The following is a 19,413-nucleotide window of genomic DNA, read 5'->3' on the forward strand; positions in this document are numbered from 1 at the left end:
AACAGCTAACGAAGCAACATATAATCGAACGCAAACCAGCAATGGAACGGGGACAGATGCTGATGTGGGGCGTATGCTTAGGACTCAACCCGATCAGCTGGGGCCTATGACGCGCTCCAGGAGCCGGAAACAGGCATTAAACAACTGTATATAAGACTCCCCCCCGGCGTTTGCCTTTTAACCCTGACGATGTCAAGTGTATTTGACGAAAGCTCGGTGGATTAAATTCTATTTTTGATAGATATTCTCTTGGTGATCATTATTATTTGGACAATATATATATATATATATATATATATATATATATATATATATATATATATATATATATATATATGTAACAACAGAATATTAAGACCAAGACCAAAACTCCCCCTGCAATGAAATATGACTTATCACATTCAATGGAACAAAATATTACAGCCCAATTCCCAATTCCCAAACACCACAAAACCACCCACAACTAATAAGCATAACAAACGAACACACACAAACATTCCAAATAACCATACCCAACAAAACACACACACACAGCAACCCTACACCAAACAAACTATACAATCCAAGAGGCTGGCTAAAAGGCGCGCTGGATCTACACGCTAAACAGCTGACAAGCGCAACTTTTAAAATGGTCTTGAGACTGCTCTATGCCTTTAAGAGCTTCTTAAGCACATTATGTGCACATGCCTCACTGCAACCTTTTTTTTAACTGTTATGTAAATTTATGCACATACTCCCCCTTCTCATTTAGCCCTTTGCTCTGATGATGTTAACAGGTTGTTAACAAAAGCTCAGCAATTAATAAAAAAAGACTTTTATCTTACATCCCAGAGCTCTTTATTTTTATCTGATTGACTTTAAATGTCCATACCTGGGATTCCAATATTCAAAATTATTAAAGACGTATGTATGTATGTGTGTATATATGTACCGTAAATGCCGGCGTATAGGGCGACTTCCACGAGCGCTGAAATCAGCGCCAAAGACGGGGGTCGTCTTATATGCTGAGTCGTCTTATACGCCAGAAATACTGGTAGTTTCCGGCGTGTAAGATGACGTTCTAGGAATGCAGCCCGGCGATAAAGACGGGGGTCGTTTTATACGCCAGGTTGCCTTGTACGCCGGCATATACGGTATGTATATATAAATGAAAGAAACAATATCTGTTTATGCTGCTTATTTGTAATTTACATAAATTATTTACAACATAAAAATAGAACACTCCCTAGCCTATGGTTGAAATCATGATGACTTTTCATTCTGTATCATTCATATAACTAGAATTCTTGTAAATGCATTTCATTCAGGATTTTAATCAAATATTTTCTTCTCCAGATGAAAGTTTTGATTGTACTGTTTGTAAATTGTAGTAGCAATAATAGTTTTATAGATCTATGAAAGTAGTGATTATTTTTTCTGATTGTTGCACTTAATCTCTTTTCTATCCAGTTGTCAATTCATGAGCGTATCGGGCAGCTGCATGAGGCCCACCGAGATTTTGGCCCCACTTCTCAGCATTTTCTTTCCAGTAAGTAATATTTCACTTGTTGTTGCTTTTGCTAATTTACACAGTGATCCTTATATTTTGAAAAGCCTACTGCAGATGAGATATTGTGCTGTTTCTATTGTATGTATTCTATGAAGTGTTGTACAATTCAGCCATTCAGAAGCATTCTGCATCTCTACACTGCATTCTTAAGCTCTTCCTGTCATGTGCTAATGTTGATTGGACCCAAAGCCATCTTAAGTCTACTACAATCTACCATAGACACACACACACACACACACACATCCCACTGGATAGATTATCTGCTGTTGTATTGTCACAACTTTTTACAGGAATTTAAAAAATGACATTTGCCTTCCTTTCTGTGATTTCATTTCACTGAATATGCATACTTTTAGTAGAGTATATGTGTACATTGTTGTATAGGTATGCATAAACGCACAACCATATATACTATAAATTTAATTTATATAGACAAAGCTTAAAAATAAAAAATGCACACATGCAGACAGAACAATGAACTTTAAAATCAACATTCTTTTATCAAGCAATTTCATGCTTATTCAATGAATTCGGTTACAGCTGTGCTAGAACAGTGGTTCTCAACCTTTTTAATGCCGCGACCCCCCAACCGGTCGTAAGTCGAGGACTACTCAACCAATCATAAGTCGAGGACTACTCAACTGATGCAGCACCATTTGCAGAATGGGACTTTTGGCGGGCTCAGCAGGGCAGAGATAACCTAGACAATTCCTATTGGCTTTTGAAAGCTAATAGAATTAGACTCTATTCAAGAGAGTCTATTCTACTGGCTTTCAAAAGCCAATAGAATAAAAGGGAGTAGCACAGCTAAGGAAAAGGGGGAAAAATGGCGGACTGTGTTGTTTGGCGACCCCCGTGAAATGGTCGTTCGACTCCAAATAGGGTCCCGAACCACAGGTTGAGAACCGCCGTGCTAGAAAGTCTTTGTTCATGGTTCTGGTATGCAGTGGTTATATTTGGTTGATATGCAGAATATTACTGCTTTGAAACTCAGATTTTTTTTCAATTACTGTTTTTTCTTTATCTAAGTTTGTTTATGTTGTGATGAAAACTACCTCAAGTGACTGGAAAATGATAAAACAGTGTACCAGTACATTTGTTTTTAAAAAGGCCAGTGGAGTATGTAACTCAGGGAAATAAAGATAATAAAAACGTTCTACAAGGTTTTAAAGCAGCCATTCTTTGCATATCAGGCAAATGTTTATGTACTCTACTACCAGGAGGTCATTGTAAATGGTTGCTGCAGACTGGTAAATTGATTCAGATGAAGAGTAATTCCTAACTCTGTGGCAATAGTCAACTGAAGAGGAAAGATTCGCTTGGAAGAAACTAAGTGTGGCAGACAAACTGTACAATGATACTTGAGCAAGAATAAATACACTATCAAAAAAGGGGAGTCACAGGCAGAAGACACATTCATAGTGAGCTGGGAGTTATTAAAATACAGGGTTGGACTTCCGGTCTTGCACCATAGCGCCCGGTCATGAGATCGCGGACTTCCGCACCCCACGTCTATTTTTGCCCTGCCAGGGGACCCTAATTGGGTCTAAGTCACTCTGGAGAGGTGGCGGAAAAAGAAGGACTCTGGAATGATGGTGGTCATTTCATTCGGTTCGGGGAAAGCCTTCTAACCCAACAGGAGAAAGACTGGCCACACCTCACTGATTAGCCCAAGCTACCTGCAGCCGAAGTCCAAAGGCACTAACCAGCACAACAGTGAACAGTGTGCTTGAAACTGGGTGAGGAATTTGAGCTTCTTCCTCCTATTTTATACTTAATTTTCTGGAAAAGATCTCCAAGAAGCAAAAAGCCTTCCAAAGTGAGAAGGGGGGAAATTGCCTCACCCTTCTATAGATGGAAGCAGCAAATTAAATCCTTATAGGGAATAAACATTACCACAGTTTGGATAAATTTGAAAGCTAAGAAAATTGTTAAAACTCTATATCTGAAAAAGCATTGATTCATCAATAAAAAGCATCATATACATTATATGATGTCACAGTTGTGACTGCTGCCTGTGGATGGCTCTAGTTTGAGCTGATTCCAGGCAAAAGATTTCTCTCTCCCATATTTGGGCAACAGGGTGTAACATACAGCATTCTAGATAACTCCTCCCCTGTTTCTTCCCTCCCTAACACAGCTGGCAAAAGTGAGACAGAACCTGTGGCCTAGAGGTTAATACAGCTGCCTAACATGCAGACAGCCCAGGTTCGAATCTCAGAAGGGTATGTCTGGTTGAAAAGAGCTAAAGAGTTTGAAATAGCTATTCCAGTTCTCCCTTAATTCTTTGCTAGCAATCCAAATTTTAGAAATGTATATGATGTCACAGTTGTGACTGCTACCTGTGGATGGCTCTAGTTTGAGCTGATACAAGGCAAAAGATTTCTCTCTCCCATATTTGGGCAACAGGGTGTAACATACAGCATTATATATATATATATATATATATATATATATATATATATATATATAGATATATATATATATATATATATATATATATATATATGTAATGTATCTTTGGTTGTTCGGATTTTCTCCCGCGTAAAATTGGAAGTGTCTTGGCGACGTTTCGACGAAGTCACATTCGTCATCTTCAGGCTGGTGTTTTCAGCTTCTTGCTTTGAGCAGCAATGTGTGGTCTTAGCTGTTTCTTTCTTTTAACTGCCAGTGGGGGTATGAACTGATTGGGTGGGAGCTTGGCTGTGTTCTGATTGGGTGGAGGTGTGTTCTGAATGGTTAGGGGCTTGGCTGTGCTCTGATTGGCTGGGGGAGTGTTCTGTTTGGTTGTACTCAGGTTAGTCTGAGTTGCAGAGGGGTTTAAGATTTTGGGGTTAGGGAGTCGTTTGTCAATAAGGGCGGGTTTCCAAATGGCTGGTAGGCGGGAGGTATCATCTCGCTTGTTCATGCTGTGTGGGCGTTTTTCTATCTCGATGGCTTCTCTGATTATTCTGTTATTAAAATGTTCACTTTTGGCAATGGTTCTGGTATTTTTAAAGTCAATTTCATGTCCTGTGGCTTTAAGGTGTTGGACCAGGGAAGATGTTGGTTCCTCTTTTTTGACTGAGAATTTTTTTCGGGTTTTCTCCCGCGTAAAAATGGAAGTGTCTTGGCGACGTTTCAACGAAGTCACATTCGTCATCTTCAGGCTGGTGTTTTCAGGTCCAACACCTTAAAGCCACATATATATAGAACAAAAATAACTCTTTGTTTTAAAAAATTGAAAAATGAACAGTAGCATCTGGTAGAGGATTAGAGAAAACTATAGCAGCACTGATCCAGAGTTTGGCACAACACCTATAAACAGCAAAAAAAAAAAAAAAAACAGCTGGAAACAAAGCATTGAGTTATCTACTACTGAGTGAAACTACATATGTTTAGAAACTGCTGACCTTCTGGGATTATAAACACACTGAACTGCATTCTTAAATCTTAACCTAAGAACTGTTTGCAAAGAAAGAAAGAAAAAATTGGCCTTTGGCTAATCTTCTAAAGGAGAAATTACTGGAAAACGTTTAGATCAGTGGTTCTCAACCTGTGGGTCGGGACCCCATTTGGGGTTGAACGACCATTTCACGGGGGTCGCCAAACAACACAGTCCGCCATTTTTTCCCCTTTTCCTTAGCTGTGCTACTCCCTTTTATTCTATTGGCTTTCAAAAGCCAATAGGAATTGTCTAGGCTATCTCTGCCCTGCTGAGCCCGCCAAAAGTCCCCTTCTGCAAACGGTGCTGCACCAGTTGAGTAGTCCTTGACTTACGACCGGTTGAGTAGTCCTTGACTTACGACCGGTTGGGGGTCACAGCATTAAAAAGGTTGAGAACCACTGGTTTAGATGCTCAAATACTTTGAATTGAATCCTGATTGGCTGATAATTATAAAACCCCTGAAAAGAAAACTGCCACAAAATATTGTTTTCAGTAGTGCCTGGACAATTAGAAATGTACTGGATTATAAAACCATTATATAAAGACAAGAACTATGTAAGATTTGGCTGTTTGGATTTTAAGATGGACTGGCTTGATAAAACTAATTGAAAAGATTATGACACCAATGGAAAACTACCTAGAGGGGAGAGATAAAATGGATATTATATACCTATCTAAAAGTAATATAAAACCATACCTAACACCTTTTCCGGGAAGAACCCAGTTTGGAGCTTCAAAGATCTGCAGGAACAATGACTCAAGACAATACAAATACATTCCAGGAGAAAATATACACAATGCTGCGACACATTCAAATGATAATTGTTTCAAACCATGATGAGATTAGAAATCAGTTTGACAATATAAATGAACATATCTCTAATTTAAACTTACAGCTAAATGACAACAAAGAATGAACAAACAAATCAGACAACAGAATATAAATTAAATGAAAGTGATTTAAATAGAAAAGCTAAAAATAAGGAAAACTACAATTTAATACAAAAAAAAAATCTGCAAAACCTTACTATAATAAAGAAGATAAAAAAAGATGCTTTATCCTCCAGGAGTTCAAAACAAATCCGAGGATAAAAAAGAAGAACAAATAAAATGGATTTAAAAACTGTCAGAAGAATCATCAAAATGTGGGAGTCAAAAACCTGATACCTTACTTGATTTGTCTTTTTTGTCCTCAATAATACTTACAAAAATACAATTTGGCAAGCCAAACTTACTGATCTAGAAAGCGACTTGGCAAAAGAAGAAGATGAAAGTTGGAGTCAAGAGACGTGATTCAACTTATCAGATGCAATATTATATGACTAAGCATTTGTTTGAATGTGGTTAATATATATATGTATATACCGTATATGTTGGCGTATAAGGCGACCCGGCGTATAAGACGACCCCCGTATTTGGCGCCGAGTCGCATTCCTAGAACATCGTCTTATACGCTGGAAACTACCAGTATTTCCGGCGTATAAGATGACTCGCCGTATAAGATGACCCCTGATTTTGGCGCCAATTTTAACGCTTGCAGAAGTCACCTTATACGCCGGTATATATGGTATATAAAGTTTGGATATAAAGAGGCCCTAGAGAAAGATTATTAGATGGTGTATTATATGATTAAATATTGTTGGAGTATAGCCAAAAGAATAGATAAAGCTTGTAAAGGGGCTCTATAGTAAGATGAATAAGATATATAAGTAGTATAATACTTTTAGAATATATGAAATGTTAAAACATTGAGAGGATCTATTTAAATGAAAAGTTTGGATATTTAAAGGTAGTGAATTTTGAGAAAACTATGACTGATAAAAATTGCCGGGAGAAATATGAACAACCTAAGATATGCAGATGATACTACTCTCTAATGGCAGAAAGTGAAGAGGAACTAAAGAGCCTCTTGATGCGGGTGAAGAAGGAGAGTGCAAAAGTTGGCTTGAAACTCAGCGTTAAGAAAACCAAAATCATGCCATCCGGCCCTCTCAATTCCTGGCAAATAGATGGGGAAGAAATGGAGGTAGTGACAGATTTTATTTTTCTGGGCTCCAAGATCACCTCAGGTGGGGACTGCAGCCAAGAAATTAAAAGACGCTTGCTCCTGGGGAGGAAAGCTATGGCAAATCTAGACAGCATACTAAAAAGCAGAGACATCACCCTGCCAACAAAAGTGCGTATAGTCCAGGCCATGGTTTTCCCAGTTGCAATGTATGGTGTGAAAGTTGGACCATAAGAAAGGCTGAGCGCCAAAGAATTGAGGCCTTTGAACTATGGTGCTGGAGAAGACTCCTGCGAGTCCCTTGGACTGCAAGGCGTTCAAACCAGTCAGACCTTGAAGAGGTTAACCCCGACTGCTCTTTAGAAGGCCAGATCCTGAAGTTGAAACTCAAATACTTTGGCCACCTAATGAGAAGGAAGGACTCACTGGAGAAGGGCCTAATGCTGGGAAAGATTGAAGGCAATAGAAGAAGGGGACGACAGAGAATGAGATGGCTGGATGGAATCACTGAAGCAGTAGGTGTGAACTTAAATGGACTCCAGAAAATGGTAGAGGACAGGAAGACCTGGAGGAATGTTGTCCATGGGGTCGTGATGGGTCGGACACGACTTTGCAATTAACAACAACAATAATGACTGATAAGAGTGGTTGAATACTGAGGGGAACCCAAGCTTCAATAAGAATCTTGAAAACAGGACATATAATGATTTAATAAGATGACTTTTATAAATACAATGGAAATAAGCTGATTAAAAACATTTTATATGTTGATGTTATTATTATATGTATAAATAGTAAAAATGATTATATTCAACTTGGTTTGAACTGAAAATATTAAGAATTATATTTGTTTAATGTAGACAAAAGGAGAATATTACAGGAAGAAGAGAGGATCAAGAAATATATTACCAAATATTGATTAATTGTAGAAATTAATTATCATTGATTGTTTTAAATATATTAACCCAGACAACACACTGTTCACGAAGCACTAAAGATTGTTATTTTAAAAAATTAATAAAATACAGGGTCATCTACTCCTGCCCTACAATAATCTTTGGTGGCCCATACCGATGATTTGATAACAAAGAGCCGAGGTGGTGCAGCAGTTAGAGTGCAGTACTGCAGGCCACTTTAGCTGACTGTGTTCAGCAGGTCAGCGGTTCAAATCTCACCGGCTCAAGGTTGACTCAGCCTTCCATCCTTCCGAGGTAGGTAAAATGAGGACCCAGATTGTTGGGGGCAATGTAATATATATATATATACATTGCTTACTGGTGTACACCGCTTAGAGAGTGCTTGCACTTAAAGCGGTATATAAGTCTCATAAATAAATAAATAAATAAATAACATGGCAGCAAGGCTATGTCCTTTAACTTAAAATATTATACAATTAAATGGAGAAAGATAATACATATGCATGCATCTCCCTACCCATCCATACACACACACATACACACACACACACACACACACACATACACACATATACAGGGAGGCTATCAGGAAGACTTATAAATTATTAAGAACCCACAGACCAACAATGTCCAGTGACAGAAAAGAATGATGCTAATCAGTGCTTTTTTTGTAAATAAAAAAAAAAGTGCTGGAACTCACACACGTCATACAACCTGCCTTGCCTACCCTACAAGGTTCCAGCCAAAAAAAGGTGCCGGAACTCCGTTCTGGGCATTCTATGACAAAAAAAAGCCATGATGCTAATGCTATTTTTAGATTGTTCTACTCACTAGAAAATTCATTTCAAGAGAAAAAAAAGTTGCTTGCTAGATAAGATGTATCTAATGAAACATAGAAGGTATAATCAATCAGGTCTTTTGGGCTAATACTAATGATCTTTTATCTTTATTTCATAGTTAATTTCCAGATACATTATCTGTTAAATCTCTTAAAAAGGGGGAACAGAGTACTTTTATACGAAATACTCTGGAGGACATTTTTCTATTAGTCCATTTTCTATGTGTAAGCACAATAGGTTCATATATTGACGGCAAAGCCAATGGGGAGATTTGTCTTCAGTTCCCTGAAGAGGTAGAATTAACCTATTGCTTTTAGACCATAAGGTAAAGAGAACAAACTCCTGAATTAAAAACAAGGATAACTTTATATAAATCATTGCAGAAGTACATTTTACTGTAATACCTCTGCTGTGAAATTTGTTCATCTCTCACTTTCATTTAGCACAAGTGTTTCTAATTAGTGATTATATCTAGAGCTCAGCCAATTATTTACGTCTGTCTATTGTTGGCCGGAAGAAAAGAATGCAAGTAGTTCTTGACTTACAACAATTGAACCCCAAATTTATGTTGCTAAGTGAGACATTTGTTAAGTGAGTTTTGTCCCATTTTACGACACTTCTTGCCATGTTTGTTAAGTGAATCACTGCAGTTGTTAAGATAGTAACCCAGTTGTTAAGTGGATCTGGCTACCTATTGCCTTTGCTTGTCAGAAAGTTGTAAAAGTGATCACATGATCCCAAGCGTCATAAATATAAACCAGTTGTCAAGCATCTAAATTTTGATCATGGAAACATGGGGATGCTGCAAGGGTTGTAAGTGTGAAAAATGGTCATAAGTCATTTTTTTCAGTGGTGTTGTAATTTTCAATGGTCATTAAATGAATGGTTGTAAGTAGAGGACTACCTATATTCCATTTTCAAATTATAAGATGTTATTTAACAAGAAAATCCAACTGGAAATATAAAAAAATGCTGAAGTATTTTGTTATTCAAAATGTTATTTAGAAATTTGTAATTATTTTAAAATTATGTTCAGCCAAGATCAAGAAAGTTTATCCATTCAAATAAATAAATAAAAGGATAAAAGAACAATTAAAAATCTTTCAGCACATTACTGGAAAAAAGATACAGACATAACAGAAGTTTTGAAATCTTTTGAAAGATTATTGAAACAGTCTGAATTCAGCAAAGCAGAGTGAAATCAAGCTGTTTGAAAAGTCTATCTTCATCCTATTGTATTTCAATTGTAGGAAAGTAAAGACCAAAGTTATGATTAAAGAATTGAATCAGGAGAGGCAGTAGAAAAGTCTATTGTTTCTTGCTTAACATATAACAGGACTAAAATCAGACAATAGAACATGAAAAAAATCCCCAAAGTAAAAGATATTGCATATTGATGAATCACAATTGTTTCACTGCTGTCACACCAAATCTGTGATGTGTAATTAACGGGTTTGGTTAGACTTGAGAGTATATTAGAACTGTTATTAATTTTTTTAGTAGATATGTTTTAAAGGAAATATTTTTAATATGTTAATTTTATTATAATAGTTTGGGAGAGAGAGGCCACTAGATTCCCTATCTAAATTGTTTTATGACCTATGTACAATGGACTGGTAGCTATGCTAGTAAACTATTTTTTATGCACTGGAAATTTTACAGTAAATTATTTTTATTCATTCATATGACTGTCTTTTAAAGTAAATAAATAAATACATACATACATGTTAATTCTTATTACATAGGTTTTTAAAAGTGTTTATTTATAGCGTAGAGTTCAGGCAAATAGAAAAAACTAAATAGTAAATTATCAACAGAATTGTTCATATCCTTGGAAGATGGCAACATTCCAATCTTTTGAATTATAGCATATTTAATTTATATTGAAATAATTCTCTTGTCAATTATTAATCACATTTACTTTATCCTTTAGGAATTTAAAACAGAGTGGTTGAAATGAAAAATAATAACTTGTCACAATATCTTTTCAATCCCCATCCTCTTTGTATGGAACTGGCTTTCTTAAAGCTAGAATCACTTCTATTCATACTTGCAGAATTCCATAAGTAGAAGGAATAATATTACCACATAATTATGTGTCTATATATGCTTATTCCAGAAATAGTATATAATACCTAATTATAAAACATTGTTCTACCTGGCAATCTCTTAGAAGGTATTTCTTTTTTCCCATCAGCTAGATCACTAACTTATACATTGATGCCATTCATTCATTCATTCATTCATTTTATTTTGGTCATTGATCAGCAAAACAAAAAGGTCATAACTGATTAGAATTAAACAAGTTATAAAATAATATAACAATATGTAAAATTGTAAGTTTAAGAAATGTGAGCATAAAAGTTAATATAAAATATGATACAATTTATATAAGAAAACTAAATTATTATTTGGAATAACAGAATTAAATGGACATGTTTTTAAACACAAAATATTTAGGAGATATTTCAGTAGAAATTATAGTGTATTGTACAAACTATGGAATAGTATTTGGCTACAATCAGGAAGAAGATATAGTATTGGAAGACAGACAGAGCTGCTTGGAGAGTTATAACTTTCCAAAATAAAGTTGAATTCTTGGAGTGAGAGGCATAAATTAGTTGATTTAAGGACTCTCTCACAGCCTGCCTGTTCTTATTGTTTTTATTGACACTTGAGAAACAATAAATCTTATTGAATGGAAAAAGGAATTATTTTTGTATACCTTAAAATAGATGATTAGTTATTTCTTGGCGGCATGGCACTGTCAAACTAAAGATAATAGTAGGTTAAAGCAGAACTGGTTCCTCTTAACAGTGGATGAACAAGTAGACAGAACTGGCTGGAAGACATAAGATGATTAAATTGGGTCAGAAGACCTTCCATCTTCCTGCATGTATGTACATATAGGCATTCTCCGAGTTACAAGCATTCACTTAACGCTCATTCAAAGTTACGTGATGAGCGCCCCCTAGTGCTTATGAACAAGTCCCGAAATTACAAATGTTACCATACCACGGCAGTTGTTCGCCCTTACAAGCAAACGCAGTGGCACTGCAACATTCACCCTTGTTATTCCCTCCCTCCCCACCCCCACCCGGGTCTCCCTAACCACCAGCCCTTCAATACTCACCCTGCGAACATTGAGATCTTTCGCTTTCTTGACTGCTCCAAACCTTCGGTACTTTCACAGAGAATAGAGGCTTAAAGTAACACAAGATCACACGGGATCAGTGGGGCGAGATCTCACGCTACTGATCTTGCGTGATCTCATAGTACTTTAGGCCTCTGTTCTCTGCAACAGAGAATGGAACCAAAGCCGGGGAATGCTGCCATCCGGATCTGAGGCTGGGAGATGCTTATGTAGTCCTCCGGCGGCCTGTTTCCAGGCAGCAGCAGCCAGAGCTTGGATCGGGCTGCGGAGGGGTCGGAAGCATCCCCCAGCCTCAGATCTGGGTGTCAGCAGCCTGGAAAAGGCCTCCGGAGCCCGGATTGGGCCATGCGGGGCCCACAAAAGCATCCCCTGGCCTCAGATTCAGGTGGCAGTGGCCTGAAAAATGCCTCTGACGCCACAATCCAGCCTCTGGAGGCACGTGGAAGCATCCCCCAGCCTCAGATCTTGGCAGCAGCAGGAACTGCGGCAGAGACGGATTTTTTCCAAATGAGTCTGGTGTGGCAGGAAAGGAGGGGGAAGCATGAGGTATTTAGTGGGTCAGAGGAACCTTGGGGGCTTGTTCCATCACTAGGCCCTCCATGCCTTCCCCACCCTGAGATACCTCATGTTCACTTACCGAGCTGTGTGCATTTTAACAAGCAAGGGAATGATCTTGTTCGAGGTATGAGATTCACTCTACGAGTTTTCGAGTTAACAGTGGAATGGGCAGGCTCCATTACACTCATAACTCAAGGATTACCTGTAGTTGAAATGCCATTTGTCAATCTAAGAAATCCAAGAAGTAAGGAACTTATTGAAAGTTGCAGAATAATCAGTTAATGAAGGCCTTGTGCCTGTCCAGTGTGAAAATTCTGTCAGATATTGGTGATGGTGGTATCATTCATGATCTGGAAATCTAACTTGTAAAATATCTGCAACATATATAAACCCATAAAGTCTCCAATATGGTCCTTAGTTCCCCTACTTAAAAGTATGGAGGAGAGGACAGCCTGTGAGATGGGTAAAACTAGTATTTGGATAGCTGATCACCATTTGGACTCAATCTAGCGTTAAAATCCTCTGCAATGACAATATGGGCAATTGGAAAGCAAGCAGATGGTTAATGTATATTTCTGCTTTTGACCAGATTTTAGCAATGCACAATTGTGTGATGTTGGGCAGTATGTAGAAGTTAATGAGCAGCAATTTCTCCTGAGAAAAGTTAAGAATTGATGCTTGTGCAAAGTTCTCAAATAAATCTAATGAGATGATCTTAGTGTTGAGGGCAATTGAAATATGAGTGCTCAAAGCAGACAATGCCTCCTCATCAAAAACCAGGAGCTGCTGGGAGGAACAGGGATTTGTATACTTCAGTAAACAAATTGGTGGCTGATCAAGTCTTTTAAAACAAAAGAAAATTGAATTGGGAAACATAGCTTGTGAAAGTGGGGTCTCTAGTTCTAACTTCCCTTAAAGCAATGTTCCAGGAAAGCAATGAATATACTTAAATTAATTGCAAATCACTTTGTTGACATTTAAATAGGACGGGAGAGGGATAATTTTAGCAAAGAGCCCAAATGGTCTTTATTGGGAATTTGGTAGTATAGTCTGTGTGGCAGAAGTCTAACGTAAACAAGTGTTTAGAATAGAATCGAACAGGAAGGTCTGAGTTAAAAGACTGAGGCTTCCTGTCTGTATCCAGCTCTTGGTATCTCAAGTTGTCCATAGTACAGGAAGCAGTGGAGTCAGTTTGAATAAACATTAAACATTACTAGAGGACTATTATCATTCTTTTTTTTTACTTAATAGCACCAGATTAAATTGTTGCTTATATGGGATTGAGGCAGAGAGGTGAATGAATCAGTTAAGTCTCTTTACCGGATGCCAGGACAAAACTTTTAAATATTCCTGCTGTGAATATGACAGAGTTATAGAGCTTTGGACTTCATTTAAGCTGGAAAGAAGTCCATTTTTTGATATGAAAGGAGAGAGTAATTCATCTGTCTTCTGAGTCATAAAAGAAGGCCTGATGGCAGCTGATCTTGAATCTGGTTGATCCTTATCAGTTGCAGGAAATTAGTATTGAAGTGTTTTGAGCCACCCTTTTATCATCTCCCCTAAATGTGGCTGATTCTATAATAATGAAGGCATCTCTAAAAACTCTAATAGAAATTATTTCAAATTTATTCAGAAAATCCTTCACTCTGATTAACATGAAGAGTATAGATTTAAAGGTAAACACCAATCTAATATATCTGGCTGAGAAGAGAGTCAGTCCAAAACTAGTAAGTCACAATAGAGCAGTAGGTAGAGAAGAATCTATGTGTGCAATCAAAATCTGTGTGGTTGAATGAAGCATGGGTTGTTTGACCTGGAAAAGTGAACATTTTAATGTCAAAGGATTGATCCATAGCAGCACTTGTTCTCTGCTCTCTATCTCACCCTATTCCCATATAGCTGGATCTTATTGCTGCCAGATAGTCTTTATGTGATTAACTTTTCTGATCTAAGATATACTGGTCCAGGAGATGTTTAGGATCATCAATCTTCTTATTAACTGTCAGCAACTGGTCACAAGTTGAGATTACAGTCTGAGCTATTAACAGTTATTAGCTAGCAGTTCCACATAGGTTTCAGTGAAGGGGGGAATCTCAAAACCCTTGCTTTCCCAATATAACAAGGTGTTCAATGACAAAACAAAAATTTGATACATCTATAGAGTCTCAAATGTAAATTGAACAGCTTCATTGTTCTTTCTTAGAGTGTTTTCATAATTTTAGGGGGAGGGCTTTTGTATAACTTATTATTATTATGGATCATTGCAGAGTCAGCCAGATATTCAGACTGGATGTGGCATTTTTGTCTACCTATTGAGTCCATACCAAGGACCTAGGCTAGGCAAATGTGAGTGTTTGATGGTATTACAGATATCGTCAAAAGATGGAAGCTGTTCCTAGTAAGGCTGCCTTTTGCAATTGACTGATGGTGATTTTGTCAATGCCAATGGTGTTCAAGTAGTGCTCCAGTTGTTTTGGGATTGAACCCAAGGCGCCTATTACTATTGGTACTACCCTTGCTTGCCTTTGCCACAGTCATTCTATTTCTATTTGTAGGGCTTTGTATTTTGTTATATCCTCCAGTTCTTTCTCTTCTAATCTGCTGTCTCCAGGCACTGCCACGTCCACTATCCAGACTTTTGTCTTTCTTATCGATAATTGTTAAGTCCGGGTGTTATGTGGCAGGTACTGGTCTGTTTGATTTCTAAAGTCCCAGAGTAAATTAACTTTTTCGTTTTCTATGACCTTCTCTATTTTATGGTCCCATCAGTTCTTGCTTGCAGGAAAATGATATTTCTTGCAGATCTTCCAATGTATCATTGTTGCTACTTTGTCATGTGGCTCCTTGTAGTCAGTCAGTCTGTGCAATCTTCTTGCAGCAGCTTACCAGGTGGTCCATTGTTTCTTTAGCTTCTTTGCATAGGCAGCACTTACTGTCTGTTGCTGTCTTCTCAATTTTGACTTTGTATGCATTTGTCCTTAAGGCTTGGTCTTGTGCAGCCAGAATTAGTCCCTCAGTCTCTTTCTTCAAATTTCCTGCTTTTAGCCATTGACAGGTCTTGTTGTTATCTGCTTTTCCAGGTATTTTTTTAATGTACTGGCCACGTAGTGCTTTGTCTTCCCATGCCTCTATTCTGCTCTTCATTTGGTCTTTCTTGTAGGCCAGTTTGGTCTCTCCAGTAGTCAGTAAGCTTTCCTGATATACTAATTTCAGTGCATCTTCATCATTGTCCTTCAGATATTCCTCCAAAGCCATTTTTTCTTCTTCAACCATCTGATGTACTTGCAACATTCCATGCCCACCTATTTGCCTTGGTAGATAAAGTCTGTCAATGTCACTGCGTGGATGAAGGGCATGATTCATTGTCATTATTTTTCTGGTCTTCCTATCCATTGCTTAGTTCTGCTTCAGTTCAGTCCAGTCCACTATTCCAGCTGTGTATCTAATGACTAAAATTGCCAAAGTGTTGATTGCCTTCATGGTATTTCCTTCACTGAGTTTGGACTTTATGATCTTTTTCACTCTTTTGATTTAGTCACCTCTAAACTTTTTCTTGACTTCAGTGTGCTTGATATTGTCAGCTTGAAGGAAGCCCAAGTATTTGTAGTACTCTTCCTCATCCAGACTCTTAATGTTATTTTCATGGGGCATCTTGATTCCTTCAGTTTTCATTATTTTTCCTTGTTTGATAGTAAGTGTGGCACATTTGTCCAAGCCAAACTCCATTGCAATATTTTGGCTATATATACGGGCAGTGTTGAGCAGCAATTCTATTTCAGATGGTGTTTTTCCATACAGCTTCAGATCATCCATGTAAAGGAGATGGGATAGTCCGGCAGATGTTTTTGATGTTTGATAGCCATGGCCTGAGTTATTCAGTATTGTTGACAGAGGAAACAGTGCAATAACAAATAGTAGTGGTGATAGCGAATCTCCTTGAAATATTCCTCTCTTGATATTAACCTCTTCCAGTCTTTCACCATTGAGCTGCAACTGTATCTTCCATTGTGTCATCGATCTTTGCATAAAGTTTCTGATGTTTCTACTAACTCCTGTTATTTCTAGGCACTTGATTATCCAGTCATGTGGCAGAGAGTCAGCCTTTTTGTAGTTGATCTATGCTACATTCAGGTTGGTCTTCCTTCTCTTGCAGTTTTCCAAGATCATTTTGTCTATTAGGAGTTGATCTTTTGTTCCTCTACTATTGGGGTGGTTTCCTTTCTGCTCAGTGGAAAGAGATTGTTTTCAACTAGATGCTGTTGGACTGCATCAGCTACCACACCAGTTAGCAATTTGAAAGTTGTTGGTAAGCAGGTAATTGGCCTGTAGTTGCCTGGTGTTGTCCCTTTTGCTGGATTTTTCATTATTAGGTAGGTTTTCCCAGTTGTTAGTCACTTTTCAATTTTTCCTTCTTGTAGTATGTTGTTGAGCTGCTTGACAATGAGTGGGTATAGAACAGTTAGATGTTTCAACCAAAACCCATGATCTTCACTTTGTGCTGACCAATTCTTGATCTTAATAATAATAATAATTAAAAAAAACCCCAGTGAGGCACTACCTTGATGTGGTTGTGGGGCTTGTGTACTTTGAGGAAGATGAGAGCTATGCCAGAGGTTCAACCATACTGGACAGGTCTCATCAGAGGAGTCAGACAAAGAGTGTCTCTCCCATAAAAAATATGGTGAGACGTAAATTTCAGAATGCCATACCGGCTCGGATGTCGCCCGGGTTAACAAGGTCCACGCTAGATATTGGAGTTCCTGGATATCTGGTGAAAAATGGGTTACAGGACTCAGGACTGTTGGCTGAGCAACCAGGGCTAGCAACTGCAGAACTACTGGAAGAAAAGGTGTTTACCCGTCGCAGATACACAGTGATTGAAAACAAAGAAATAATGATCTGTTACTACAGATCAAGTCCAACAAGAAGAGGATATCTAAAACGAATGCACCAATTCTGGAAAATACAACATCCAGAATCAGAAATAACAGAACAGAACTAGCAGATCAACGCAGATTTGTAATACGAAATAAAGTATTCACAGAAACAGAATTGGACGAACTGCAAAGGTTTACCCAGGGCAAAGAAATCAAAGCCTTACCAGAAGTAATTCAGAATGTAGAGGCAAACCAGGGGCAGTTGGCAGTGAAGGAATCCAGCAGAGATATACAACTGTTCTCATTTGGAAACCAGGCACCTCTTCCTCAGGAAAAACAAAACCCTCTAACTAAAGAAATAAAAGAATTGAAACAAAGAATAACTGAGCATCTAGAACAGCACAAAAACAACAGAATAAGGCTACCTGCATTGAAGCTTGTTCCAAAGAAACAGCTAGCACAAGCATTAAAAGATGCAAATACTGCAATATCAAGTATAAGCACCAATTCACTGCAAGAAACAAACCAACTAATGTACAGCACAGCTGCAGTTATAACAGAATACCTGGGATGCAAAATCAACAAAGAAGAAAAACAAACAAACAGTGCACCAGAAAAATGGAAGGTTAGACTAGAAAATAAGATCAGCAAGTTAAGATCACATGCAAGCAAGCTAGAACAGATGAAAGAAAAGAAGCTGAAGAACAAGAAGACCAAAGAATACCTAATCAAGAAATACCACTTAGAAACAAGGAAGATCAAGGAAGCACTGGAAATAATAAAGCAACAAATAACAGCTATAGCCAGGAAAATCAGTAGATATGAAGCTCGAATTGCAAACTATAGGCAGAACCTCCAATTTCAATCCAATCAGAAACGTTTCTACCAATCCATCAATGGAGAAACTGCAAGGAATCAGTCAGTACCTGACAAGGAAGAAACAGTGCAGTTCTGGAAGCAGATATGGATAACCCAAAGAAATACAACAAGGATGCGGCTTGGTTAAAAGAGGTGGATGCAAATAAAACAGAAGTTGAAATGAAAGAACTAGTAATAACAACAAAAATGGTAGAAAAAAGAGCAAAGAAAATCAAAAATTGGTCAGCACCAGGTGAAGATGAACTGCATGGGTTTTGGTTGAAATATCTAACTGTTATACACCCACTCATTTCCAAGCAGTTCAACAATATACTACAAGGAGGAGAAATTGAAAAGTGGCTAACAACTGGGAAAACCTACCTAATAATAAAAAATCCAGCAAAAGGGGCAACACCAGGCAACTACAGGCCAATTACCTGTTTACCAACAACTTTCAAATTACTAACTGGTGTGGTAGCTGATGCAGTACAACAGCATCTAGTTGAAAACAATCTCTTTCCACCTGAGCAGAAAGGAAACCGCCCCAATAGCAGAGGAAAAAAAGATCAACTCCTAATAGACAAAATGATCTTGGAAAACTGCAAGAGAAGGAAGACCAACCTGAATGTGGCATGGATTGACTACAAAAAGGCATTTGACTCTCTGCCACATGATTGGATAATAAAGTGCCTAGAAATAACAGGAGTCAGTAGAAACATCAGAAAATTTGTGCAAAGATCGATGGCACAATGGAAGACACAGTTGCAAATCAATGGTGAGAAGCTGGGAGAGGTTAATATCAAGAGAGGAATATTTCAAGGAGATTCATTATCACCATTACTATTTGTTATTGCACTGTTTCCTCTGTCAACAATACTGAATAACTCAGCACATGGCTATCAAACATCAAAAACATCTGCCAGACTATCCCACCTCTTTTACATGGATGATCTGAAGCTGTATGGAAAAACATCATCTGAAATAGAATCGCTGCTCAACACTGTCCGTATATATAGCCAAGATATTGTAATGGAGTTTGGCTTGGACAAATGTGCCACACTTACTATCAAACAAGGAAAAATAGTGAAAACTGAAGGAATCAAGATGCCCCACGAAAATAACATTAAGAGTCTGGATGAGGAAGAGTACTACAAATACTTGGGTATCCTTCAAGCTGACAACATCAAGCACACTGAAGTCAAGAAAAAGATTAGAGGTGAATACATCAA

At 37.8% G+C, this 19,413-nt stretch overlaps 1 protein-coding gene across 11 annotated transcripts in view; it reads left to right on the forward strand.

Moving 5' to 3' along the window:
• Nucleotides 1–19,413, forward strand: part of DMD (dystrophin) — a 962,852-nt gene that overhangs the window by 811,488 nt on the left and 131,951 nt on the right. For all 11 annotated transcript variants that reach the window (XR_005555060.1, XM_039329649.1, XM_039329655.1 and 8 more), the window contains one exon: nucleotides 1,450–1,528. Coding sequence is in view for 10 of the 11 variants with exons in the window: in XM_039329649.1 (XP_039185583.1) it covers nucleotides 1,450–1,528 (79 nt within the window). In the remaining variant the exon portion in view is untranslated. The remainder of the gene's footprint in view (nucleotides 1–1,449; nucleotides 1,529–19,413) is intronic.

The sequence above is a fragment of the Crotalus tigris genome, unplaced genomic scaffold, assembly GCF_016545835.1.
Source record: "Crotalus tigris isolate CLP2741 ecotype Arizona unplaced genomic scaffold, ASM1654583v1 scf7180000024401.5802323, whole genome shotgun sequence".
NCBI lineage: Eukaryota > Metazoa > Chordata > Lepidosauria > Squamata > Viperidae > Crotalus > Crotalus tigris.